This window comes from Dipodomys merriami, unplaced genomic scaffold (genome assembly GCF_024711535.1).
Source record: "Dipodomys merriami isolate MVZ:Mamm:240054 unplaced genomic scaffold, mDipMer1.0.p SCAF_7, whole genome shotgun sequence".
Classification (NCBI taxonomy): domain Eukaryota; kingdom Metazoa; phylum Chordata; class Mammalia; order Rodentia; family Heteromyidae; genus Dipodomys; species Dipodomys merriami.
This window is the reverse complement of record NW_027206290.1, coordinates 16,650,136-16,677,901: the sequence shown is the minus strand read 5'-3', so window position 1 is coordinate 16,677,901 and position 27,766 is coordinate 16,650,136. Positions and strand designations below refer to the sequence as shown.

Genomic DNA, 27,766 nt, shown 5'->3' with positions numbered 1-27,766 from the left:
AGTTGTTGGATTCTGACACTCAAAACATTCTTCCGCAATGCGCAGGAGGAGAGCTGTGGGAGGAAGCAGCTCAGGTGTTTGTCTGCTGATGCCCTTTGCCCGCTGGCTGGGTCATGCCACTGCTGGTGGTCCTGCAAGGGCCCACCGTTGAGTGTGGATGGAAGGAGGGCAAGGCCACCCCGTCTGTCCTCAGCCTAGAGTGGCCTTGCCTACCCACCTGCAGCACTGTCTTGTGGCATGGTGGGAGGATCCAGCCGGTGGGTGTGGCTGGGCGGGATCAGCTGGGAGCCGGGGCAGCTGACGCTCAGCCACCCGCAGAGGCCCAGGGAAGAATGCATGCAGATTCCGCCCACCTGCCCGCCCTGGCCCTGCTGGCCTAGATAGACAGAGAGACACACACACAAACACACAGAAGGGCTCTTAAGTGTTGGGAGAGGAAGAGCTATTAGCAGTTGGAGAACACAATTGACACTCAGGTGAGAAAGAGGGAAAAAAAATTTCCACCAAAATATCTCAAGAGGTTGCCTTTTTATTTTTATTTTTTGGCCTTTTTTTGGTGCCAGTCCTGAGCCTGAAACTCAGAGCCTAGGTGTTATCTTTTAGCTTTTTTCACTCAAGGCTGGTGCTCTACTCCTTGAGCCACACCTCCACTTCCAAATTTTTGCTGGTTCAGTGGGGATCAGAATCTTATGGGCTTTCCTGCCCAGGCTGGCTTTCAACCACGATCCTCAAATCTCAGCCTCCTGAGTAGCCAGGATTGCAGGTGCGCTGAACTCCCAGGGAGAGAGAGGAGTCCCAGGTGAGGACACCAAGGGTCTTTGATGTTTTTTTCCTGAGGCTCTCTGCCCACCTAGCCTTCCTCTGGGTGAGGCCACAGTTTATCTGCTCTGCAGCCCTCCTTCCCGTCCGCCCTTCTTGTGGTCTGGGCGTGGGGCAGAGGCTGCTGACCACTCTGGCCGGCAGGGAGGCCGGAGGCTGGCAGGGAGGCCAGCGCGCTGGGTTGACTGGGAAGTTTGTCAGAGTTTCTAGCTGCTCAGGTCTCAGACAGCTGACAGGAAACAGGCCAGAGGTCACATGAACTGAGACCACACACCCCTGTTAAATACATCAGCTTTTAAATCAATCTTTGTTCAAAGTCCAGTGAGTTCCAAGACCTGTGCTGTTCACAGAGAATTCCTCAGTGACAGGATCAATTCCTTCTATCCCAGGTAAGAAGGCCCCGGCTCAGCCCTGACCTACCTGTTTTCTGTCATTCCCTTTGCCTTCTTCCTTGGTACATAGTGGGCAGCCTCGGGCCGAAGAGAAGCCCGTGGGGAAGGCCAGACCCTTTGAGGGGGGTGGTAGATTGGGGTGAGGGGTAAACTGACAGATTGTCCTCCCTCTACAATTTTTTTGTTTTGCTTTGCTGCTAGTCCTGGGGCTTGAACTTGGGGCCTGATCCCTTGTCCTTTAGCTTTTCCATTCAAGGCTGGTGCTCTACCACTTGAGCTTCACTTTTCACTTTTCTTGCCTGCCCTGGCTAGCTTTGAACCAGGATTTTTCAGAGCTCAGCTTCCTGTGGTGTAGCTAGGGTGACCGGCGTGAGCCACCGGCACCTCAGATCTTTGTAATTGGATTTCTAGCCAAGGGATCCTCCGTTGTAAATACTTATGCCAGGATTGATCCCGCTGTGAAGACACGGGTTGGTTATACAAGAGGAATGTGTTTCTCTCCACTTACTAAGATTTCCACAACGGGTGTCAAAGCTCTCAGTCCTGTATTAAGAAGTCCCAGAGCCCTGCCTGCTTCTGACCCTAGTTATCTGGTCACATAAAACCTATATTCAAGCTGGGCACCAGCAGCTCACGCCTATAATCCTAGCTACTCAGGAGGCTGAGATCTGAGGATCACGGTTCAAAGCCAGCCCGGGCAGTAAAGTCCGTGAGACTCTTATGTCCAATAAACCACGAGAAAACTGGAAGTGGCGCTGTGGCTCAAGCGGTACAGTGCTCACCTTGAAGAGCTGAAGAGTGCAGGGACAGCGCCCAAGCCCAGAGTTCAAGCCCCACGACGGACAAAAACAAAAAAACAACAACAAAAAAACCCACCTATATTCATGGGCTGGGAAGATGGCTTAGTGGTAGAGTGCTTGCCTAGCATGCATGGAGCTCTGGGTTCAATTCCTCAGGACCATATAAACAGAAAGTGGCTCAAGAAGCTCAGGGTCAGTGCCCAGGCCTTAACTTCAAGCCCCAGGACTGGCAAAAAAAAAAGAAAAAACAAAAAACCTATATTCATTGTTTCCTGCACCCATAGTTCAGGGACTTTGAGTTTGCATGTTATAACTAAATCAATGACTTAAGATCTTCGACTCTTCTGCAGGGTCTCTGTACCATTCAATAGGAAGCTGTCAATAATGACATCTAGACCTCTGGCTAGGCAGCTGCTTCTCATCTGGTGGGAAGACAACCAAACCACGTTTATGGTTCAGTTGTTTGTTCCAAGCCATTAAAGTTACTTAGCCACCTGGAGCCTCCAGGTTATCATTGTTAAATGAAGGCCTGCCGCTGTTCCCCAGGGTTGTTTGGAAAATCAAATCGTAAAGAGGAGTGTAAGATGATTACTTTCTCCTTTTTCTTCATGCTGGCACTGGGACTTGAACTCAGGGCCTGGATGCTTTCCCTTACCTGTCTCCACTCAAGGCTGGCACTCTACCCCTTAAGCCTTTTGGTGGTTCAGGCTTTTGGTGGTTAATTGGAGCTAGGAGCCTTGTGGACTTATCTTCCTTGGGCTGTCTTTGAACCACAATCCTCAGATCTCAGCCTCCTGAGTTGCTTGGATTACAGGCATAAGCTGCTGTGCCCTGCTGAGCCTGGTTATTTTGATGCCACTGCTCAGGAGAGGAGGCTGAAGAATCTGCTGCCGCTGTCAGGTCAGGTCTCAGGTGTGATCGAGTTGAAATGATTCCCATGTTTGCAGTGTGGGACACTGGGTGAGAGTAGAGGCTGGACTTGGACATGCTTTGCCCCAAGCAACTCCTTCCCTTGGATTCCATGAGGGACCCCCCCACACACTTTCTTAAGCTGTTTGGTGGGTTTATCAAAGACCAGTGGGTGGGCACATGGGCACTGGAGTGGGAAGTGTGTCCGGTTGAATCTTCCTCCCTTAGCAAAGGAGCGGCTGGGCCTGGCTGCTTGCATTGTGAGGGTATAGTCTCAGGGCGTGGCAATGGGCTGGGCCTAGGTGCATGGACTGTTGGTGGTGGCCAGCGCTGGACCAGGGGACGGCCTCCTCTCCTGCTTACTTGATGGCAGATGGAGATCCATCCCGGGCTCTAGCAGCTTCTGAAGCTTCAAACCTGGGAACACGAACTCATGCTGGGGCCCAGAGCTCACGCCTGTCATTCTAGCTATTCAGGAGGCTAAGATCTGAGGGTTTGGGTTTGAAGCCAGTCATAATGGGAAAGTCCATGAGACTCTTGCACACACACACACAGATCAGGTTAGGCTGTGAATTTAGGCTTGTGTATTACACAGAGAGGAATGTTAGGGTTCACGTCAACTATCCCTATTCCTTAAGAGCAGACACCACAGCTCCCCTCGGTCCTCACCTGCCTCGAAGGAGCTATTCAATACATCCGTGGGAGCCCCCAGGGTTTAGGGGATCGTTTATTTTTCTCTTCCTATGGTTCCACCCAGGTGTTTGTGGGCTTTTTGGTTTTTGTTTGTTTTTACGCCACAAGTGAGACTTGAACTCATAGCGTGCTTGGATAATCTTGCTTCAAGGCTGGCGCCCTACCACTTGAGTGCCAACTCTACTTTTGGCCTTTCACTGGTTAATTGGAGATAAGTTTCCCAGAATTTTCTGCCTGGAGAGGTTCTGAACCTTGATCCTCTGCTCTCGGCCTCCTATGCAGGCAAGATCACAGGTGTGAGCTACTAGTGCATATCATCAGATCATCTCTTTTGTTGTTGTTTTTGTCGGTTGTGGGGCCTGTACTCTGGGCCTGAGCGCTGTCCCTCAGCTCTACCACTTGAGCCAGAGCACCACTTCCAGCTTTTTCTGCTTATGTAGCGCTGAGGAATCGAACCCAGGGCCTCATGCATGCAAGGCAAGCACTCTACCACTGAGCCACTTTCCCAGCCCAGAGCTTCATCTCTTTTTGCCATACTCATGCACTCTGGTTGTTCTGAAGCATCTCATTTCCTGAGACCTCCTGTTTCTTCTACCTGGGGTTGTCTTCTTCTCCCCCTTCTATGTGTCCCCATAACACCCTGTTCCCAGTGCCTGGGAAGTTGGGACCCCCCTATTTTGAATCCAGGATGGATTTATGCCAACAACTAGATAAAACCAGCTTAACTTTTCAGTCCTTTTTTTTTTTTTCCCATAGTTAAATGGCCGATTCAGATGATTTCAGAACTCATCACAAGTTTGCAGGTTGGTTCCTAGAGCGTAGTAAAAGCTCCATGACTGTGGATCGGAATAAAGCATTCTAAATGTTTCAGTATCATTCTCTGCCATTGTTTAGTAGTTACATTTTTAACCCTTCCCCCTGGACTTTGAGCTCCTAGGAGACAGGACTGCATCTAAAGTGGGCTCAACTCTGATGGCTGGCCCATCTGCAGGCATCAAATAGATCTTATCTGTCTGAGACTTGAGGATCCACACTTCAAAGCCAGCCTGGGTAGAAAAGTCCATGAGGTCTTATCTCCCATTAACCAACAGAAAGCCAGTAGTGCAGCTATGGCTCAAGTGGTAGAGCCTCAGCCTTGAGTGGAAAAGCCAAAGGAGAGCATGAGGTCCCAAGTTCAAGCCCCAGTAGTAGCACAAAGTAAATGAACTATCCCTTATTGAACATATAAATGATGTTTAAGACTCAAAAGACGAGTGATCAGGCCTGGGAATGTTGCTCTGTAGTAGAATGCTTGCCTTGCATGCATGAAGCCCTGGATTCGATTCCTCAATACTGCATTCATAGAAAAGGCTGCAAGTAGCGCTGTGGCTCAAGTGGTAGACCGCTAGCCTTGAGCAAAAGTTTGAACTGTAGCTCACAAATGGGAAGATCTTGGATTTATTCTCTGGGGGAAAATGTTTACTTAGTAAGTACCATGAGTAAGAACCCACAGTGGAAAGTTCCAGGCACAGTTTGTGGCCAGAGCAAAAGGCAGCCCTGGAGCTACGGTGTAAGCAGTGGAGGAGCCTGGTGGACTGGCTGAGCCTCAGGGCCTTAGCAAGGAGTACAGACATTTGGAGGGGGGCAGAAGGGGTACTGATTCTTTAACTTTATTTGCTCAAGCCTTGAGCTCTACCACTTGAGCCACACCTCCACTGATAGAGCTTTGCTGTTTAATTAGAGATAAGAGTCTCCTGAACTTTCCTGCCTGGCCTGGCTTTGAACAGGGATCCTCAGATCTCAGCCTCCTGATTAGCTAGGATAACAGGCGTGAGCCACCAGCACCTGGCTTGGAGTCTGGATTTTGATTTCTTGAATGATATTTTCAAGGCTGACAATGGAGAAAACAAGATTGGGAAGTTTGGTGGGAGGCAGGAGGCAGTGGGGCAGGAGGACTTGGGGAACAAGCCGGACATATGGAAACAATGAGGGGGCAATCCAGTGCAAAAGGCTATTTAAAAGATGCTGATTTGGAATGTGCTGGTGGCTCACACATGTAATCCTAGCTAATCAGGAGGCTAAGATCTGAGGATGGCGGCTCAAAGCCAGCCCACACAGACAAATTTGAAAGTCTCTTATCTCCACTTAACCAGAAAAAAAAAAGAGAGAAATCCAGAAGTGGACCTGTAGCTCAAGTGGTAGAGCAGCAGCCTTGTGTAGGACATTCAAATAGCCAAAGCCCTGAGTTCAAGCCCCAGTATTGGCCCCCCAAAATAGAAGATGGTCAGTTGGGGGTACCTCCTTCAGCCTGCCATGGGGCGGGGTGTATAGTTGCCTCGGTTACCCCTTCCATCATCAGCACAGCTTCCGCACCTCCATTCCTTCTCCCTCCTAAAACTGTTAGCTAAGCAACTAGTGTGTGAACTTTAGACTAGAGTCCTGCCATATAGTACAAAGTATTGTTTACGGTGGCCAGGGTAGGAGGGGTAAATGGACTTACTTTGTGATAAGCAGATTCTATTCTTTATCATATAAGAGACATAAAAATTACTCACGGGGCCTCTGATCACTCATTTCTAGATAATTCTCAATACATTGATTCATTTATTTCCCCCATTTGATTTTTTTAATGCCAGTATTGGAACTTGAACTCAAGGCCTGGTTGCTATTTCTAAGCCTTTTCAGTCTACTTTTTTTGGGCACTCTACTACTTAAGCCAACATCTCTACATCTGGCTTTTTGCTGGCTAATTGGAGATAAGAATCTCTCAAATTTGTCTGCTGAGGTTGGCTTTGAACCCTGATCCTCAGATCTCAGCCTCCTGAGTGGGGAGAAAACTAGGTGTGAGCCAGCAGTGCCCGGCTCTGTTTGTTGTTGTTTTTAAGACAAGTTCTTGCTATGTGGACAGGCCTAGAGTTTGTGGTACTTTTGGCTTCAGCCTCTTGGAGGCTGGCATTCTAGATGTGGATTGCCAAACTCACTCTCATTTCTACCATTTGAAATCTGTCACTGGCCAAACGGCAACGGTGACAAGGGAGAAGTACAGGTATCACAAGTTTTGGTCATCCTTCTGTTTTTGATATTATTGAAAGTAAATATATTTGATTGTGTGGTATCCCAATAGGATGCTTTCAGGCCACTTCAGTGTGCTGTCTTCATGAACACTATCGATGCGTGTGCTCTAGGAAACACTTTCTGCAGAAGGATGAAATGGAATTGCTTTCACGTTTTTGTTAATACCGAGTGCCTGGGGCAGGGGAGGCGGGGAGAGGGGGGAGTAGAAGTCTGGGCCTCATGTCTGTGGACAGGGCAGTTATTATAGCATTTGACTCATGCTCTCTACACTTTCATTATTTTTGGCATATGGTCTTGGATTTATGCCCAGGCTGGCCTGGACCATCATCCTCCTATTTAGATTTTCTTTGTAGCTGGAATAAAAGACCCATCCATCTATTGGTTGATATAGGGTCTTGTTAACTCTCCCCCCCACCTTTTTTTTTTTGCCTAGGCTGGCCTCGCACAATGATCCTTCTGATTCTGCCTCCCAAAGAAAGAGCTGGGATTGCAAACATGAGCACTAGCCTTGAGCAAAAGAACTCAGGGACAGCACCCAGGACCTGAGTTCAAGCCTCAGGACTGGCAAAAAATAAATCCAGAAGTGGTACTGTGGCTCAAGTGGTAGAGTGCTAGCCTTAAACACAAAAGCTCAGAGACAGAACCTAGGTCTTGAGTTCAAGCCTCAGGAAGAACCAGCGCACACACACACACACACACACACACACACACACACACACACACACCACCACCACCACCACCAACCAACAACAAGGAAAGGGGAAAAAAAACCCCAAAGAATGGGTCCCCTATCTTCACACAGCTAGCAGACAATGAAATCAAAACCAGATTTAGCTTTATTATGATCATTATTATAATTTTTTGGCTCTGACCCTGGCTGGGGCCGATCTGCCGGCTGCTGGCAGCTAGTCCTGGGTGGTTGGAATATGGAAATCTGGGCTGTGGCAGCTGATGTCAGCTCTGCATAGAGAAACCTGGCTGCCCAGTTTATCTGCTCTTTCACCTCCGCTGTCACCTTCATTCTATTTTCCCTGCTTCTAGGCCAAGTCAGGCCTTGGTCACAGGTGATGCACATTGCAAAAGCCTCTTACCTTGCCTCCTTCCAGAGCATCGTTGCCATTCTTGGCACCCGACTCTGGTTTTGCCATTCTTCATCTGTGTATGTATGTGTGTGTGTGCATACATGTGTGTGCATGCGTGTGCTGGTATTGGCGCTCGCTCAGGGCTTTGTGCTCTCATGTGCCTTTTTTTTTGGGGGGGGGTCCAGGCGTGGGGCCTGAACTCTGGGCCTGGGCGCTGTCCCTCAGCTCTTCAGCTCAAGGCTAGCACTCTACCACTGAGCCACCTTCCTAGCCCATCATGTGCCTTTTTTTTGATGAAAGCTGGTGCTCTACCACTTGAGCCACCCCTCCGCTCCTGGCTTTTTTGTTGGTTAATTGGAGTCTCATGGGATTTTCTTTTCAGCCCAGCTTCTAAGTGTCATCCTCAGCTCTCAGCCTCCTCAGCTCTCAGCCTCCTGAGTAGCTAGGACCCTAGGCATGAGCCCCCAGGGCTGGCTAGCATGATGAGCTTTTAGGGCACTTAGGCTTGGGAGGTTGGCCTCCTCCCCGAAGTCATGGCTGAAGGTGGTTTTTTTTTTTTTTTTGGGTCTGGTTGTGGGGCCTGAACTCTGGGCCTGGGCGCTGTCCCTCAGCTCTTCAGCTCAAGGCTAGCGCTCTACCACTATGAGCCACAGCGCCACTTCCAGCTTTTTTCTTTTTGCTTATGTGGTGCTGAGGAATCGAACCCAGGGCCTCGAGCATGCAAGGCAAGTGCTCTACCACTGAGCCACCTTCCCAGCCCTGAAGGTGGTTTTTATCTGCTCCATTCCGTCGTCTTGTCCGCGCCGGCCGCTGAGGTGTCTGCATGGCGTGAGCCAGGGCCTCCGCCGGCCCTGCTGCCACCTTGGCTTCAGCAGTGAGTGAAGCGAGCTCAGGGTGGTTGTTAATGAAGAGTCCTTCCAACATTGCCATTGTCCGTGACCTGAAGACTGAGGCGGGCATAGCGGGGTGTGGCGGGGTGGGACGTCAGGCCAGAGGTTCTAGGGTTCAGGGCCGGAGACTGGCAGTGCTTGGAGGGCAGGGCCTGGAGAACCAGAGTCCTGTCCCTGCCGGGGATCTGAGGGGCAACTAAGATGGAGAACACAACTTAAAGGAGATGGTGAGGAATAAGAGACAATGAACCCCACCTGGCTCAGCTTTCCAATCCCATGATTGATTTCTGCTAAGGAGTTGTTCTGTTTCTATGAGGTATATTTGCTCACACAGAGAAGGCTTGGGGGCGGATGGACCAACTCAGAATTAAGGAGGTGACGGAAGACCCTTTGTGTGTGTGTGTGTGTGTGTGTGTGTGTGTGTACGCACACACACTGAGTCTTGAACTCAGGGCCTCATCTTCTCGCTTGGCTTTTCCCCTCATGATTGATGCTCTTGCCACTTGAACCACAGCTCCACTTTCAGCTTTTTGGTGGCTCATCGCAGATAAGAGCCTCACAACCTTTCCTTCCCCAGGCTGGCCTTGAACTGTGATCCTCCGATCTCAGCCTCTTGATTGATGATAGGCTAGGATTGATGATAGGGGTGGGCCACCAGGTCCGGCTGTCTTTGGTTTTCTGAACAACATGGTCATTCCTGCCACTGGAGTGGCGGCTGAGGGACTAGGCTGGGCCGGGTGAGAGTCAGGTGAGTGGCTGGTGGGAGGCCGCCCGCCTGCCTTGTTCGCCTGGCTCTTTGGGCACAAAGGTCAGCGATGGTAATCTGCAATCTCCCTGGCGGCATATGGGGAGGCGGAACGCTCTGTGGCCATTTCCCCACCTTGCCCCATGGGGTCACTGTCGGAGGAAAGGGCACGGTGTTGGTTTTCTGCTGGGCGGTCTCTGAGACCGTGCTGAGCGTCCCAGGACCTCGCTCTGCGGCAGCGCTTTGGGTCTCCTGAGGCCGGGCTCCCTTAGCCATCGGCTGTGGTGAAGGGGACATTCCTGGGAAAGGAAGAACCTTGGGGCCACCGGACATCTCCTGCTTCCCTCCCCGCCCCACCTCAGTCCTGGGACTTGAACTCAGGGCCTGGGCACAATTCCTGAGCTAGCACTTGAGCCACAGCACCACTTCCAGCTTTTTTCTGTGTATGTAGTACTGAAGAATGGAACCCAGGGCTTCATGCATGCTAGGCAAGCACTCTACCACTGAGCCGCCTTCTCAGCCCCATCTCCTGTGTTTTGAGGGTCCTGGTTCAAAGCCAACCCAGGCAGAGAAGTCCCATGAGACTGTTATCTCCAATTAAACCGCCAAAAAGCCAAAAGTGGAAGTGTGGCTCAAACAGTAGATGCAAAAAAGCAAGAGGCATGAGGCCCTGAGTTCAAGCCCCACAATCCTGTACAACCATCTTTCTCTACTGCTTCTCACATATCTCAAGCCACCTCCAAGCCCTGGCTTCTGCACTGAACTGCTTCACGTCTCTCTCGTCCTGTCCTTCACCAGACTCCTTTGGCCACAGCTCCTGAGTGGAGCTGTGGCCATGAGACTCTCACGTATTTGCCTGCTAGGCTGGCTTTGAATGAGGATCCTTGGATCTCAGCCTCCTGAGTAGCTTGGATTATATATGAGCCACCGGTGCCTGGCTTGATTTTTCTTAAACTTTTTTTTGGATCATGTGTTTAGACTTAAGTCCTGTTGACCCTTCCTTGTCTTCCTTGTCATCCTCATTTGAATTCAGGATTTTGCACTTGATAAGCAGATGCTTTGCTTTTTTTTTGCTTTAGTTATTTTTGTGTTTGTCTGGACAGTGATCCTCATATAGCTGGAGTGACAGGTGTGTACAAACACATGTAGCTTTTTTTTTTTTTTTTTGATTGGTTGTGGGGCCTGAACTCAGCCTGGGCGCTGTCTGTAAGACTCTTTGGACTCAAGGCTAGCACTCTACCACTTGACCTAATTGGAGATAAGAGTCTTACAGGGACTTTTCTGCCTAGTCTGGCTTTGAACCTTGATCCTCAGATCTCAGCCTCTTGAGTAGCTAGCATGAGCCACCAATGCCTGGCACATCTAGCTTTTTTATTGGTTGAGATGGGATCTGTCAGACAAACTAATTTTGCCCAGGCTGACCTAGAACCATGATCCTCCTGAACTTTACCATTTATATCAGTTTATATCAGGATTACATGTTTGAACCAATCACCCAGCTTGGACTTAATTTCTCTCTCTCTCTCTCTCTCTCTCTCTCTCTCTCTCTCTCTCTCTCTCTCTCTCTCTCTCTCTCTCTCTCTCTCTCTCTCTCTCTCTCTCTCTCTCTCTCTCTCTCTCTCTCTCTCCCTCCCCCTCCCTCCCTCCCTCCGTCCCCTGAACATGGGGCCTGAACTCTGAGCCTGGGCGCTCAAGGCTAGCGCTCTACCACTTGAGCCACAGCACCACTTCCAGCTTTTTCTGCTTATGTGGTGCTGAGGAATCAAACCCAGGGCCTCATGCATTCAAGGCAAGCATTCTGCCATTGAGCCACCTTCCCAGCCCAACCCAGCACCATTTTCTTTCCCACGGATTTCTCCTTGATTTCCCCCCACAGAAATGGCTACCACTTTCAACCCTCGAGAATGTAAGCTGTCCAAGCAAGAAGGACAAAGTTATGGCTTCTTCCTACGAATTGAGAAGGACATTGATGGTCACCTTGTCCGGGTGGTGGAGCAGGGGAGTCCTGCAGAGGAGGCTGGGCTCCTGGATGGGGACAGGGTCCTCAGGGTGAATGGCGTCTTCGTTGACAAGGAAGAGCATGTGCAGGTGAGGGGCCCCTGTGTTCTCTAGCGTCCGTTCGGCCTTCATGTCTCCCCTGATGATGTTGAGGTGGGGTCAGGGGAACTTGACTCTTTCTTGGCTGCCACCAGCAAGGTCTTGTCATTATACTTTATGTTGGCCAGTCAGGTCCCCTATAGTTAACTGAGATTATATTTTGTGTTGGGTCTAATATACATTATCTATTGTTATAGGGCAGAAACTCTGCTAGTGTGTGTGTGTGTGTGTGTGTGTGTGTGTGTGTGTGTGTGTGTGTGTGTGTGTGTGTGTGTGTGTGTGTGTGTGTGTGTGTGTGTGTGTGTGTGTGTGTGTGTGTGTGTGTGTGTGTGTGTGTGTGTGTGTGTGTGTGTGCGCGCGTGCCAGGACTGGGGTTTAAACTCAAGGCCTACTCTTGCTTAGCTTCTTTTACTTAAGAATGTGCTCTGAGGAGGGGGGGTGGGGGGAGAATGGGAAGGGATGGGAAGGGGAAACAAAGGAGGAGGCTACCATGCTTGCTAAGAAATGTACTCATTATCTTGCCCATGTAATTGTAACCCCTCTGTACAGTATTTTCACAATTAAAAAAAATACTGAAAAAAAAAAAAGAATGTGCTCTGTCACAGCTCTGGTGAATTGGAGAGAAGAGTCTTTGGATTCGTCTTCCCAGGATGGCTTTGAATCAGAATCCTCAGCTCTCAGCTTCCTGAGTAGCTAGGATAACAGGTGTGAGCCACATCAGCACCTGGCCTTTATTACCGATCTTGTTAACCCGCCACCTCCCGAGGTATCTAGTGCATTCGCTCAGCTAAATTACCTTGCTAATAGGTTAATGTAGTGGAGATTTGCAAAGGTCTGGCATTAGCTGCAGTTCTGCCAGATTCCCTTTTCAAGGTACCATGCCGCATCTCTTCTGAGACCTGGGAAGACCGGCAGGGCCAAGGACCACATTCATCTCTAGTTTGTTGCTGTTTTGTGATGGCTTCCTAACAGTGCCAGGGCCCCAGCCTCATCTCCCCTGGATTTGGGGGTGCTGTGGTGGAGGTGGCTGGAGCCCCATCTGCTTGTGAACAGGGAGTAAGATCACCAGGGCCTCCAGAACCAGATAGAGAGCATGGGGCCAGGCACCAGTGGCTCATACCTGTAATCCTAGCTACTCAGGAGGCTGAGATCTGAGGACAGCAGTTTGAGTCCAGCCTAGGCATCAATGTCCTTGAGACTCTTTATTTCCAATTAACCAGCAAAAAGCTGGAAGATGAGATGTGTCTCAAGGGGTAGAGAGCCAGTCTTGAACAAAAAAAAGCTAAAGGGCAGAGCCTGGGCCCTGAGTTCAAATCCCAGTACTGGCACAAAAAAAGAAAAGAAAAGAACTCTCTTTGGGAAAATTTCCCTTGCCTCCTAGGTTGTGGACCTTGTCCGAAAGAGTGGGAATTCAGTGACTTTACTTGTTCTGGATGGGGATTCCTATGAAAAAGCCATCAGAAAACAGGTGGACCTGAGAGAGTTGAGCAGCAGCCAGAAGGAGCTGGATTCAAACAGTAGGAAAACGGCCGTGGTGATCAATGGAGGGGCACAGACTTGGACGAGGCCACGGCTCTGCTACCTGGTGAAGGATGGAAACAGCTATGGCTTCTCTCTGAAAACGCTTCAAGGTGAGTGTGAGGGCGGGCATGGCAGCAGGCCAATGACCTTTCTTCTCCACTAGCAGACATCTCACAGTCGCCCTCCTCCTGCACAGTTATGTAAAGTCATGGACTGAGGGACCTGGATGCTGGAAAGCTGCAAGGCGTGCTGGGCACTCTTGTCTGCTGGTGCTTTCAGGCTGACCCTTTGAAGGCAAGAGTGACAGAGCTGATGATTACTTATTTGTCTGAGCCAGTGCTTCAGCTTGAACTCAGGCCTAAGCGCTGTCCTTTACGATTTTTTTTTTCATTCAAAGCTGGTCCTCTCCCCCTTGTGCCACAGCTCTGTTTCCAGCTCTTTCCTGGTTATTGGGCGATAAGAGTCCCATCTCATAGATTTTACTGTCCTGGCTGGCTTTGAATGGTGATCCTCAGCTCTGTCTCCTGAGTAACTAGGATCACAGGAGTCAGACACCAGTGTTTGGCTGTTTATACTTTTCTAGCTCCTTTGAAGTGAAAGGGAAGCAATAGAAATGAGATTCTTCATAAAAGCTACCTTTATTTTTGGCCAGTACTGGGACATGAACTCAGGACCTTTATCTTTTGCTTGGCTTTTTTTGGGGGGGGGGTGTCTGGTCGTGGGGCCTGAACTCTGGGCCTGGGCGCTGTCCCTCAGCTCTTCAGCTAGCTCTCTACCACTTGAGCCACAGCGCCAATTCTGGCTTTTTTTTTCTTTTTGCTTATGTGGTGCTGAGGAATCGAACCCAGGGCCTCATGCATATGCAAGGCAAGCACTCTACCACTGAGCCATCTTCCCAGCCCCTGGCATAGTGTTATACTTTCTGATGGAGGAATAAAATACCATGTTGTATTTATGTAGATGTACTTAATATGTTATATGTGTACATTGTATATATGTACATGTGTATAAATGTAGTGTCTATGTATGCAAAACAAAAACAAAAACAAAAACACACTATGCCATTTTCAGGAAATGGATGGACATGAAAAATTCATATTGCAGTAAACCAGGCTGCAAGAGAAAAGGCTCATGTTTTCGTATACATTTGGATGCTAGACAGAATATAAACAAATATATGTATACATAAATGCGTATACACACACACATATATATGATTAAACTGGCTAAGGAATAAGTATATGCACTCCATCCAGGTTTGCGCACTGTCCCTGAGCCTATGCTCAAGGCTAGCGCTCTACCACTTGAGCCACAGCACCACTTCTGACTTTTTCTGAGTAGTTCATTGGAGATAAGATTCTCATGGACTCCATGGACTTTTCTGCCTGTGCTGGCTTCATACCTTGATCCTCAGATCTCAGCCTCCTGAGTAGCTGGGAGACATCTCTTGGATGTGGAGGGGTTAGTGGGAGGAGGGTGGGAAAGGGGAGGGCACAGTGGGTGGACACAGCATCACATTCGGTGTGTGTATGAACATGAAAGCAGGACACTTGCTGTGGCTGATGGGGAGGGCGAGGTGTCAGGGGACAGCGATGGACATCAATGGACCCCATTATGCGCCAATTTAGAATACATAGCTCTGGAAACAGTGCTCAGTAGAGATACGCACACTAAGCACTCACTATCTTTTGATGATAGACAGCAGCTGTGGGGCTGAGTTAGCTCTAAAATGGGAAATTCTAATTTTACCCTGTGGGGAAAAAAACCTTTGTGAGTGGACTTGCAGGCTCTTCCATGACACAGCCTTCATGCTTGGCTCTTTCCCAGGCAAAACGGGGGTCTGCATGACCGACATCACCCCTCATGGCGTGGCTATGAAAGCAGGAGTCCTAGCCAATGACTACCTGATCGAAGTGAATGGAGAGAATGTAGAGAAGGCCAGTCATGAGGAAGTGGTGGAGAAGGTAAGCAGACCCTAGGGGCGCTGTGCCTGCCCTTGCTGCTCAAGTCATAGAACTGGTGGGCAGGGCATGGGATGGACTGAAGATGAGTCCCATGAGCTGGTTCTTCATATTAAGAGAGCTCGGCTGGCAGCATTTGCTGCTGTCACAGTTGCTGGTTCACACCGGTCATCCTAGCTACTCAGGAGGCTGAGATCTGAGGATCACAGTTCAAAGCTAGCCTGTGTAGGAAAGTCTGTGAGAGTCTTATCTCCAAATGAACCAGTAAAATGCCAGAAGTGGAGCTGTGGCTCACATGGTGGAGCTCTAACCTCGAGGGTAAAAAGTCAAGCAAGAAGATGAGGCCAAGAGTTCAAGTCCCACTGTGGGCACACACATGAAAAAAGGAAAACCAACCATAGAGAAGTGAAGATAATTGACCAGTTCAGCTCAGCCATGCAGCCCCTGCTTCCTGGGACTGAGGCAAGAGACACCCCCAGCCACGTCTGTGGGGTCTGGGTGGCTTCTCATCTGTGTGTGTGTTGTAGGTGAAGAAGGCCGGAGGCCGCATCGCCTTCTTGCTTGTGGACCAGGACACATACAAGCGCCACAGTGAACAGAAGATGCCATTCCACAGGGATGCCGCCAGCCTGGAGCTGCTGCCCCAGCAGCCGCGTGTGGTGGAGATGAAGAAAGGGAGCAATGGCTACGGCTTCTACCTGAGAGCAGGCCCTGAACACAAAGGTGAGACATGAGAGGGCCCCGTGGACTCCAGCCCCCCGCCCCATGCACACTAGGACCACCGCACAGAACCAGGAAGCACACACAACTCCGCTTCTATGCCCCATGCAGCACTGGAAGCCAAGGTTATTCTTTGTATTTCTTTGTGCTGGTCCTGGGGCTTGAACTCAGGGCCTCACAGTGTCATCAGCTTTTTTTGCTAGAGGCTAGTACTCTACCACCTGAATCACAGCTCTACTTTTAGCTTTTTTTTTTTTTTCTGCTTATGTGGTGCTGAGGAATCAAACCCAGGGCCTCATGCATGCAAGGCAAGCACTTTACCACTGAGCCACCTTCTCAGCCCTACTTCTAGCTTTTTGATGGTTAATCAGAGAAAAAGCCCATGGACTTTCCCGCCTGGGCTAGCTTCAAATTGTGATCCTCAGATCTTCCCCTCCTGAGTAGCTGGGATTGCAGGTGTGAGCCACTAGCTTGCAACTTTGTATTCAGCATGCCTTTTCTATCTTCTTCACCAGAGCTTTGGGCTCCAGCAGAGATCCCCGTTTATTTGTTTAGGGTCTTTTCTGATTTTTTTTTTGTATGTGTGTGTGGGGAGGGTAGGTCAGATCATCAAGGACATAGATTCTGGAAGTCCAGCAGAGGCGGCTGGCTTGAAGAAGAATGACCTGGTGGTGGCGGTGAATGGTCAGTGTGTGGAAGGCTTGGATCATGATAGCGTGGTGGAGATGATTAGAAAGGGCGGCGAGCAGACCTCACTGCTGGTGGTGGACAAGGACACAGACAGCATGTACAGACTGGTAAGCAGCACAAGGCCAAGAAGTCCTACGTGCCGGCGGGCCCAGCTAGTTGTGCCCTCGGACTTCAGGCTGTTCTTCCTTAGTTCTCTAAATAGGAAGGGTCGGAATGCAGGGCATGAAGGCTGAGCTGAGGCTCACAGGGATACTCATAAGAGAATGCTAAGAGGTTACTGAGTTTTAACTCCTCAGACTGGTGAGTGCGATTTTGAAAGGATTTTTTTTTTCTGTCGGTTGTGGGTGCTGTCCGTGCGCTCTTCAGCTCAAGGCAAGCGCTCTACTTCTTGAGCCACAGCACCACTTCTGGTGTTCTAGTGGTTTATTGGAGATAAGAGTCTCACAGACTTTCCTGCCCAGGCTGGCTTTGAACTGTGGTCCCCAGATCTCAGCCTCCTGAGTAGCTAGGAATTATAGGCGTGAGCCAGCAATGCCTGGCAAGGATTCAATTTTTGTATGTGTGTTTGTACTGGGGCTTGAACTTGGGGGTTCATGCTGTCACTTGGCTTTTTTTGCTCAAGACTGGTACTTACCACTAGAGACATGCCTCCACTCCCCAGAATTTTTTTTGCCAGTCCTGGGGCTTGAACTCAGGGCCTGGCTGCTTTGTCCCTGAGCTTCTCTCTGCACAAGGCTAGCGCTCTACCACTTGAGCCACAGCACCACTTCTAGCTTTTTCTGTGTGGTACTAATGGAACGCAAGGGTTCATGCATGCTAGGCAAGCACTCTACCACTAAGCCACCTTCCCAGCCCTGCCCAGAATTCTTTACTAGCTTACTTCATGCATACAGAGCCCTCTAACCAGCCTCTATCTCTTATTCCTGGTTGGGGTAGAAGAGTAATTTGACAGCTTGCCATCAGACATATGTGGGTGTGTGGAACACATATGCCACCCTGCCTATTCAACCAGCACCTTTCATCGAGTGTTCTGTTGTCCCCTTTGATGTTCAAAAGGCTCGATTTTCTCCGTTTCTCTACTACAAAAGTCAAGAACTACCCAATGGCTCCGTCACTCAGCCCCCAGCTCCGCCTTCTGCTCCTCCTAATGTGTCAAGTCCAGCTCCGCCCTCTGCTCCTCTGAACGAGTCAAGTCCAGAAACGACAGAGGAAGAAGATCCTAAGCCGAGACTCTGCAGGCTGGTGAAGGGGGACAATGGCTATGGCTTTCACTTAAATGCGATTCGGGGTGTGCCTGGCTCCTTCATCAAAGAGGTATGTTCATCTGGCTCCTGCAGCCCAGCTAGGAGAGGCTCAACTCCCTCGCCCGTTGACTGCTTAATAGAAAGGTCACACTGGAGGCCCAGGCCACGGGGTCCAGACATGCTCAGTCCTATACACTTCCAGTCAGGGTGTGGGAAGACCAAGCCTTTTCTTCCCCAAGTTGTCCCTCTGAGGCTTTCAGATTGAACTCAGTGACCATCACCCCTGATCGAGGGTTGTTTACTTGTTGTGTTTGGCCTAATGCCTCTGCCTGGCAGGTGGATAGAAGATGGGTCATTCCTGTAGTGCTCAGTTTGGGGTTCAGAAAGGGGACCCGAGATCTGAAGACAGAGCGTGACATGCAGCCAGCCGGCGACATGGCTCACGTGATCATGGCAGCTGGCGCTCTCAGAAGTAGAAAAGCATTCGAGAGTCCTTAACCTCTGTGCCTCAGCAAGAAATAATAGTTGAAAATTAACTTTTTTTTTTTTTTTTTTTTGCCAGTCCTGGGGCTTGAACTCAGGGCCAAGGCCTTTTGCTCACTCAAGGCTAGCACTCTACCACTAGAGCCACAGCACCATTTCCAGCTTTTTCTGTGTATGTGGTACTGAGGAATGGAATCCAGGGCTTCATGCATGCTGGGCAAGTGCTGTACTACTGAGCTACCTTCTCAGCCCAAGAATGAACTCTTAAGCTGTGCTGGGGGCTCACATCTGTAGTTAGTCCTACAGGAGGCAGATCTGAGGATCACGGTTCCAAACCAGCTCAGGCCAACAAAGTCCATGAGACTCTTACCTCCACAATTAAGCAGCAAAAAACTAGAAGTGGCGGTGTGACACACAAAAAAAGGATTCAATTCTGAACTCCCTCTCCCCCACCGGAAAGGGAGGTAGTCATACACGCAAAGGCGTTTGGAAGTGACGCCCCAGATCCTCTGCCCCTAGGTACAGGAAGGAGGCCCCGCGGCCCTGGCGGGGCTGGAGGACGGCGATGTCATCGTGGAGGTGGATGGGGAGAATGTGCTGGATGCGCCCTACGAGACGGTGGTGGACAGGATCCAGAGCAGTGGGAAAGATGTCACACTCCTGGTCTGTGCTCGGAAGGCCTACAATTACTTCCAAGCGAAGAAGATCCCTATCGTCTCCTCCATGGCCGACCCGCTGGACGCCCAGCCCGATGCCCAGGCGGAAGTACCGGTGGAGCCAGAGCCTGGCTTATGCGGGGCGAGAGAGCGAGTGAGTGGCCGTCACTGGCCTTTGGTGGTCTAGAGCAGAGCAGAGCAGAGCACGCCGGCAGTGTGTTGCACATACCTGTGGCTACCAGGTTTTCTAAAATACTAGGAAACAATGAATATAGATAACCTACACATCAAATTATTATGGAGAAAAGGTAGTCTAAGGGCATTTTCTTTTCTTTTCTTGATACTGGTACTGGGGCTTGAACTCAGGGCCTTTTAATCTTGCATGGCCCTTTGGCTGAAGGCTGGCACTATACCACTTGACCAACACCTCCACTTGTGGCTTTTCTCATGGACTTTCCTGACCAGGCAGACTTCCAATCTGATGCTCAGATCTCAGCCTCCTGAGTAGTTAGGACAACAGGCAGGAGCCACCAGTTCCCTGTAAAGGACAAGTTTCTTATTTTCATAACATGCTGTGAGACCGCCACAAGAAGCTGAATCAGTCTTCCACAAGAAACTGAATCAGTCTTCCTGTTTCCAAATTCTGGTTGTGACACTGATCAGTTTCTTACCTAGAAAAGAGGGATAATTTGGAGGACTGTTATCAGAATTATATTGGATAATTAAAATGCTAAAACAGTATCTCCGCCTCCTTGGGTATAAACTAGAGGTTATTAAGGACAGGCATTATAGCCTTTTTCAATTTTATTTTATTTTATTTTATTTTTTGGGTCCGGTCGTGGGGCTTGAACTCTGGGCCTGGGCGCTGTCCCTCAGCTCTTCAGCTCAAGGCTAGCACTCTACCACTTGAGCCACAGCGCCACTTCTGGCTTTTTTGTTTTTGCTTATGTGGTGCTGAGTAATCGAACTCAGGGCCTCAGGCATGCAAGGCAAGCGCTCTACCACTGAGCCACTTTCCCAGCCCCAGCAATTTTATTTTTTTGGTCAGTCATGGGGCCTGAACTCTGGGCCTGGGTGCTGTCCCTCGGCTCTTCAGCTCAAGGCTAGTGCTCTACCACTTGAGCTACAGCACCACTTCTGGCTGCTTATGTAGTGCTGAGGAATCAAACCCAGGGCCTCATGCATGCAAGGCAAGCACTCACTCTACCACTGAACCACCTTCCCAGCCTGCATTATAGCCTTATGAGGACAGATGAAGCGTTTTCCTGTATATATTGGATTATACGTTTTTATTTTTTGGTGTCATGTCTAGGCCAGCATCCTATTATTTGATCCATGCCACTAGTCCAGATAAATTTTTTCGTGAGTCTGTTTTATTTTTGTCCAATTTTTCATATATAAACTTGGGGTCCAAGTTCGTAAAGGAAACAATGTCCAGAGTCTACAAGTTTCAGTATGCTCTTTCTTACCTTTATATTAATTATACTGATTGGTGGTATGAACAGGTAATCTAATGAATACACAAAATGGTCCTTACCTTGTATTCTGGAAAGCTTAACACAAAGTATTCTCATTGTTTTAAAACCAAAAAATCTACTACTACTCAAATTGGGCACTGGTGGCTCACGTCTGTAGTCCTAACTACGCAGGAGGCTGAGATCTGTGGATCTCACTTGGAAGCTGGCCTGAGGAGACACACCTGTGAAACTCTTATCTCCAATTAACCAACATAAAGGCTTGAAATCAGGGGAGTGGCTCAAATGGTAGACAGCCAGCCTTGAGTGAAAGAGCCAAGCAAGATCATAAGGTAATGCCCCAGTACTGGTACAAAAAAGAAATGAAATCAAACTACAACTTCTTTATTGGAGGTCAAATATGAAACTAAAGCCAGATGTAGGTAGCTCACACCTGTAATCTCAGCTACTCAGGAGACTGAGATCTAAGGATTGCAGTTAGAAGCCCAGGCAGGAGAGTCTGTGAGACTCTTATCACCAATTAACCACCAAAAGCCAGAGTGGAGCTGTGGCTCAAGTGGGAGAGTGATAGCCTTGAGCAAAAAAACTCAGGGACAGTGCTCAGGCTCTGAGTTCAAGCCCCAGGACTGGCACACACAGGCAAAACCAAAACCAAATAGAAAACTTATAGAATATGATAGAAAAGAAAAAGTACTTTTCATATATACGATATACATGCACACACACACACACTCTCACTCTAATTCATTCATTCCTAAGCCTGTTTTCTCCTGCGCAGGCCCAGAGCACAGCCTCACATTTGTCTTCCCAGTCTGAAGATACAGAGATGTGAAGAGAATGAGCAACGGCTTTGGCTGGTACGGTTCCTGTGAAATACCTAGAAACTGCTTTCTCAGGACATGAGCCACCACCAGCTCGCTGTCCATGAGAGAACACTGGAAACCACCATGCGTGGCTGCCTTGTGCTTTCCTCTCCTGGCAGGCTGGTTTATTTATGGTCATCTTTGGAAAGCTGAAGGCAGGAGCCAGCTCCTTTTTATGTGAAATCTTCCAAGCTTTGGCTTTACATTTCCGTTTGATGATACTTCTTTCTTCTGTAGATTCTTTCAGCATCAAAGATGATTTATATCTGTATGTTAAAGTATTTGAGCAGATGGTACTATTGAAATTGTAACAGTGTTAAGATTGCCATAATAAATACCATGAAAATGCCTTTTGAACTGCTCACACTTTCTGGTTGGCTTGTGTAACTTCACTAATACTTTGAGAAACTTTTCTTTGGTGCTGGTACTGCGGCTTGGACTCAAGGGCCTTCGTTTTTCACTCAGGGATGGTGCTCTACTACTTGAGCCACAGCTCAGCTTCTAGCTTTTGGCTGGTTAATTGAAGATAAATAAGAAGCTCACAAACCTTTCTGCCTGAGCTGGCTTTGAACTGCAAGCCTCAGATCTCAGCCTCTTGAGTTGCTAGGAGATAGGGATGAACTACCAATGCCAGGCTACTGGATAACATGTTTATGCTTTAATCTTCATTTGCTTTCTAGAATCCTGGACATGATACAGGAATAACATCTTAGTACTAAAGAGATTTCTAGGTAATAAAATCCAATTTCCGTAAATTGCATTTGAGTAGTCTAAAAACTTTCCAACAGGGCTGGGAAGGTGGCTCAGGGGTACAGCGCTTGCCTTGCATGCATGAGGCCCTGGGTTCGATTCCTCAGCACCACATAAGCAGAAAAAAAAAGCCGGAAGTGGCACTGTAGCTCAAGTGGAAGAGCGCTAGCTTTGAGCTGAAGAGCTGAGGGACAGTGCCCACGCCCAGAGTTCAGGCCCATGACCAGACCCCCCCCCAAAACAAAACAAAACAAAACAAAAAAACTTTCCAACAACTCCTTTTACAGCTGAAGAACAGGAAAGTCTTATTCCAGTGAAGCATAGTCAATTTATCCCAAAGCTAAAGGGCTGGATAGGAAGGAACCATAAGAGATCAACACTGACACGTAACCCGTGCACTTTATACTAATATAAAAGAAAATCAAGCTGAGCATGAGTGGCCCATGCCTGTAATCCTAGTTAACTCAAGAGGCTGCTATCTGAGGCTGGAAGTTCAAAGCCAGCCTGGGAAGAAACATGCAAGAGACTTTTTTTTTTTGGTGCCAGTTTTGGGGCTTGAACTCAGGGCCTGGGCACTGTTCCTGGGCTTCTTTTGCTCAAGGCTAGCACTCTACCACTTGAGCTGAGCCACAGCACTACCCCTGGCTTTTCTGTTTATGTGGTACTGAGGAATGGAACCCAAGGCTTCACTCATGCTAGGTACTCTACCACTAAGCCACATTCCTAGTCCTCCAAGAGAGTTATCTCCAATTAAAAAACAGGAGAGGTGTGGCTTAAGTGCTAGTGCACCAGCTTTGAGAGAAAAGAAGCTAAGGGTCAGCGCCCAAACCCTGAGTTCAAGCCCTAGCAGTACTGAGGCACACAGACAAATAAACAAAAATTTAAAAGGTCATACCTAAAGTCTCTGGTAGAACTGATTCCATTTTCCATCATTCCTTCCTCAGAAAATAGACAACCTCAGGGTGATTTCAGTGGGCAGGGAAGAGAGCCACCTACTCACGTTAGGTCACAGAAGCAGAAAACCAAGCTATGCTTGATAAAGCCAACCTCAAGCCAAAGTGTTACAATGTCAGACTTTAATGACAGTCAACCTCAAGGGAATGCCAAGACCCTGCTGCTCGGAAAGCTAGACTTACAGAACATCAGGCATTTGTGGCCACATTTCCTGTCCTAGAGTTCCAGTGTACTTTCACTCCCTCTGTGCTGTCTGCACCTGGCCCCGGTCTTGATCCACACGAGAGGCTGTCTCTACCAAGGACTGCCCTGAGTTTCCTCCTCTCTCAGGTCCCAGCTGATGCCCTGGCGATCCCAGCATCATCGAGGAGGAAGACTGATGCTGGAGGGAGAATAGGCTTCCAGAGCATTTTGCTTAAAAAAAAAAAAAATCAGGCCCCAGCTTCCATTGTTTTTTTGCTTTCCCCCCCCAATTCTGACAGCACTGGCTTTCACGGTGCCATGTGCTTCTCGGGCGCCTGCTTGTGAGCTAGGTACAGGAAGAGCATGCTGGAGAGCGCGCTGACCAGGAAGATGACGTCAAACCAGCGGTGGTAGAAGTTGAACTGCAGTTCTCCTAGGACCTCGGTGATGATGGTGCGGTACTCCAGGGGCATGCTCATCCGGATGAGCAGCACCGAGGACACGAAGTACATGCCCTGCAGGCCAAAGCAGATGTCACTGGTGACTTTGAGAATAGGGAGGGGCTGCCCTGAGGAAACATACATTGCTGAGGCCTCCAGCGGCAAAGGCCTGTGAGTCTAGCTACTCAGAAGGCTGAGATCTGAGGATCAAGGTTCAAAGCCAGCCTGAGTATGAGACGCTTATCTCCAATTAACCAACCAAAAGACCAGAAATGAAGGTGTGGCTCAAATGGCAGAGCACAAAAGCTGAAGGACAGTGCCAGGCCCTGAGTTCAAGCCTCAGGACTGGCACAAAGAAAAAGAAAAAAAAATGTGATATTTATAGTTGCAAACATAAAGCAAGTTCAATAAACTTACCATTATCTGTGCTAAGAGCAGGACGATGACATTGGAGGACTTGCTGCTAGAGATGGCATAAAAGAACTGTCAAGAAAGAGGAGAGCAACTTAGAGTGCACTGCTAGATTCATGTATCATAAGCAATAGTTCACATGGCTAATCTTCCATTGAAAGTGTCTCTTCTCACGGGCACCAGGAGCCCATGTCTGTAATCCAAGCTACTCAAGGAGCTGAGATGTAGGATCATAAGTTAGAGGCAAGCTAGGACAGGAAAACTCATGAGTCTCTCATCTCCAATTAACCACCAAAAAGCTGGAAGTGGAGCACTGGATCAAGTGGTAGAAAATAGCTTTGAGCCAAAAAGCTCAGGAACAGCATCCAGGCACCGAGTTCAAGCCCCAGTACTGGCACCAATTTGAAAAAAAAAAAAAAAAAAAAAGCGTCTCTTCCATGCTCTAGCCCTGTCTATGACCATTTAGATGTTAAAGCTATTGGAAAATCGAGTTAAGGCCGGGCACCGGGGCTCATGCCTGTAATCCTAGCTACTTAGGTCGAGATCTGAGGATCCAGGTTCAAAGCTAGCCTGGGTAGGAAACTCCGTGAGACTCTTATCGCCAATAAACCACTAGAAAACTGGAAGTGGTGTTGTGGCTCAGGTGGTAAGAGTGCTGCCTTGAGCTGAAGAGTGCTCAGGGACAGCACCCAGGCCTAGAGTTCAAGACCCACGACCGACCAAAAAAAAAAAAATGAGTTAAAATAGACTATTGAGGTTAGTTTCCTCCTTGAGATGCTGGCTTAAAGTATTATTGCATAAGAAGGTATTCCTATATTATTAAAATTCAGAAGTTCTTTGGTGCAGACGACAATAACAATGTAACTACAAACATTAGAACACCTAACTCCAGGCCATTCCTGGCATTTGTAATGGTTAAAAGGCTCCTGAACTCTTTCTAATCAGTTTTATGTCTTAATTCCCTTCCTGTCCCAATCCTCCACCTCTTTCATTCAAACAATGCTCTGACTGTGAGATTCTTACACCTTCATGAAGTCCTCGCATGTTGGTCAGAAAACAACCAAATATTCTTCTCTCCTCTCTACTCCCTTCCTCTTGAACTCAGGGCTTGAACTCAGGGTCTTGAGCTCTGGCTTAGTTGGCTTTTTTTGCCCATGTCTGGTGCTCTAGCACTTGAGCTATGCCTCCAGTTTGGCTGTCTTTTTGGGCTAGTTAATTAAAGTTCAGTGGATTTTGCTGATTAGAGATCTGCTGATTAATTGGACTTTTCTGCCTGGGCTGGCTTCGAATCAGAATCCTCTGATCTCAACTTCTTTAGTAGCTAGGATTGTAAGTGTGAGGCCACTGGCATCCAGCTCCATATTTTATTTACAGATGAGTCTCACAATTCTTCTAATTGCACTATCTATCGCATTTATTGTTTGCTAAATGACTACTTGCCAAGATTCTTTTATTTTGTGCTGATCCTGGGGCTTGAATTCAGGGTCTGGGTGCTGCCCCTGAGCTTTTGTACTCAAGGCTAGTGCTCTACCACTTTAAGCCACAGCTCCATTTCCATCATTTTGGTAGTTAACTGGAGATAATAGTCTCACGGACTTTCCTTCCTAGGCTGGCTTTGAACCAGGTTCAGATCCTCAGATCTCAACCTCCTAAGTAGCTACCGGCACCTGGCTTATGTGCCAAGTTCTACTATAGATGACATTGACAAATCAATGGACAAGTTTCTTATCCATGACCTTTGATACTTATCTGTGATTGGTGTAGGAAGTCATACATCTCCAATAATTTACACAACAGCTGGACATTAATTTTTTCCTATGTCTTCAAAGTACTGATTGTTAAGATTTCAGAAGCAAGAATCCTAATGAGGTGGTACCTTGGTGAGTGTGATAAGTAATCCTCTGATGGACGTGACAATGATAATCCCAACCAGAATGAAGGAAATGTGCTGGGACCAGAACTTCACCTGCCGGAACACCAAGAAGAAGCCGTTAATTCCCTGCTCAAAGGCAGAACAGTGAACCCGTGCCTGATCATTTATGCATCTGTGAGAGGCAGCTGGATTCTGTTCTTTCCTTTGGGCTGATCTGGGCTTTGATCTCAGGGTCTTGCACTTGCTCGACATTCTACTTTTATTACTTGAGTCATGCCTCCAGCCCTACTCTTTTGCTGATTATTATTATTATTGTTTTTGTTGGTCCTGGGGCTTGAACTTGGGGCCTTGGCCCTGTCCTTGAGCTTTTCTGCTCAAGGTTAGTGCTCCACCACCTTGAGCCACAGTGCCACTTCCTGTTTTCTGGTGCTTAATTGAAGATGAGTCTTATGGACTTTCTTTTTTTTTTGGTCCGGTCATTGGGCCTGAATTCTGGGCCTGGGCGCTGTCCCTCAGCTCTTCAGCCTCAAGGCTAACGCTCTTAACACTTGAGCCATAGCACCACTTTCGGCTTTTTTCTTTTTGCTTATGTGGTGCTGAGGAATCGAACCCAGGGCCTCAGGCATGCAAGGCAAGTGCTCTACCACTGAGCCACCTTCCCAGCCCCATCTTATGGACTTTCCTACTCAGGCTTGCTTTGAATTGCAATCCTCAGATATCAGCTTCCTGAGTAGCTCAGATTATAGGCGTGAGCCACCAGTGCTTGGCTTATTGTTTTTATCATTCAAATTTTAAATTATTATTATTAAAGTGATGTACTGAGTGGTTACCAGTTACATAAGTCAGGTAAAGAGTTCATTCTTTTTCTTTGTTTTCGGGTCCTAGAGCCTGGCCTGGGCTCTGTTCCTAAGCCTCCCTGTACTTAAGGCAAGTGCCCTGCCATTTGAACCACTGTGCCACTTCTGGCTTTTTCTGTTTATGTGGTTCTGAGGAATCCAACCCGGGGCTTCATGCATGCTAGACAAGCACTCTACCATTGAGCTACATTCCCAGCCAAGGGTACATTTCTTTCTGAACAATGTCACCCTTCCCTTGTTGTCTCCAATTTTCCTCTGCCACCCCCACCCACAAGTAGAGTTCATTTTCAACAGTGTCCAGTGTGTACCACGGCTGCATTTGTTCACCCTTTGTCTCTCCATTTTGTGTCCCCATTACCCTCCCATAGACAGATAAATGAATAAGACAAAAATAAAAAAAAAACCCAACTGGCGCTGGTCGCTTATGTCTGTCATCCTAGCTATTCAGGAGGCTGAGATCTGAGGATCACAGTTCAAAGCTACCCGGGCAGAAAAGTCTGTGCGACTCATCTCCAATTAACTGGAAGTGGCGCTGTGGCTCAAGTGGTCGATCGCTTGCCTTGAGCTGAAGAGCTGAGGGCCAGAGTTCAAGCCCCAAAACCGACAAAAAAAAAAAGCAAGAAAAAAAATAATAGGGAAAACACATTTCTTGGAGTTTGGTAAGCATTGTATGATCAGAGGCTCATAGGCATTGCACCTTTGTGTTCCTCCCCTAAGAGGTTGGTTTCACTGTGTGTCTGCCTAGAGTCCTGTATAATTTATCATGTCCTGGTGTCTAGCTTCTGCATATAATAGAAAATGTGCTGTTTGTCTCTTGGCTTACCTCCCTTAACATCTTTGTTCTAGGTTTACCCATTTCCCTGCCTTTCCAGTGGTTGTGTAAAATTCCACTGTGTATAACTGCCACAGTTTTTTGGATCCACTCATCTTTTGTAGATAAGTTGTTTCCACAACTTGGCTATTGTGAATAGTGCAGCAATGGACATGGATAGGCAAATGTCTCCATGCTATCCTGGCTTGTGATGTTCTGGGTAAATAGATGCCCAGGAGTTGTATGGCTGGGTCTTATAGATTATGTTTTGTTTTTTGAGGACCCTCCAGACTGCCATCCAGAATGGTTGCACTGTAGTTTACAATCCCACTAGCAGTGCGGTAGGGTTCCTTCTCCCCACATCCCTGCCAACATTTGTTGTTCGAATTTATG

The 27,766-nt window shown here is 48.3% G+C and overlaps 2 protein-coding genes across 8 annotated transcripts in view; one reads left to right on the top strand and one right to left on the bottom strand.

Moving 5' to 3' along the window:
* The first annotated feature begins 380 nt into the window (after positions 1 to 380).
* Pdzk1 (PDZ domain containing 1) lies at positions 381 to 21,443 on the top strand. Of its 6 annotated transcripts, none has more exons than XM_070007551.1 (11): positions 381 to 476; positions 1,142 to 1,208; positions 4,370 to 4,416; positions 11,261 to 11,472; positions 12,863 to 13,112; positions 14,830 to 14,966; positions 15,491 to 15,686; positions 16,284 to 16,480; positions 17,430 to 17,687; positions 18,620 to 18,910; positions 21,010 to 21,443. In XM_070007551.1, the coding sequence occupies exons 3-11, from the start codon at positions 4,374 to 4,376 to the stop codon at positions 21,061 to 21,063; spliced, it is 1,638 nt and encodes a 545-aa protein (XP_069863652.1). In that variant the 5' UTR covers positions 381 to 476; positions 1,142 to 1,208; positions 4,370 to 4,373; the 3' UTR covers positions 21,064 to 21,443. The 6 variants fall into 6 exon arrangements, with proteins under 6 accessions (XP_069863652.1, XP_069863655.1, XP_069863651.1 ...); XM_070007550.1 differs by having other exon boundaries at positions 382 to 476; positions 1,137 to 1,208; XM_070007554.1 differs by lacking the exon at positions 4,370 to 4,416.
* Positions 21,444 to 22,903: 1,460 nt separating this feature from the next.
* Gpr89a (G protein-coupled receptor 89A) overlaps positions 22,904 to 27,766 on the bottom strand; it is a 31,896-nt gene continuing 27,033 nt past the window's right edge. For both annotated transcript variants that reach the window (XM_070007556.1, XM_070007557.1), the window contains 3 exons: positions 25,709 to 25,798; positions 23,839 to 23,904; positions 22,904 to 23,496 (listed from right to left, as the gene is read on the bottom strand). In XM_070007556.1, the coding sequence (XP_069863657.1) occupies positions 23,290 to 23,496; positions 23,839 to 23,904; positions 25,709 to 25,798 (363 nt within the window). In that variant the 3' untranslated portion in view covers positions 22,904 to 23,289. The remainder of the gene's footprint in view (positions 23,497 to 23,838; positions 23,905 to 25,708; positions 25,799 to 27,766) is intronic.

Excerpts from the sequence above, each read along its gene's own strand:
- Pdzk1 (XM_070007551.1), top strand. The coding sequence starts at position 4,374 with ATGGCCGATTCAGATGATTTCAGAACTCATCACAAGTTTGCAG. Across the intron at positions 4,417-11,260 it reads AACTCATCACAAGTTTGCAG|AAATGGCTACCACTTTCAAC; the intron begins GTTGGTTCCTAG and ends TTCCCCCCACAG. Across the intron at positions 13,113-14,829 it reads CTCTCTGAAAACGCTTCAAG|GCAAAACGGGGGTCTGCATG; the intron begins GTGAGTGTGAGG and ends GCTCTTTCCCAG.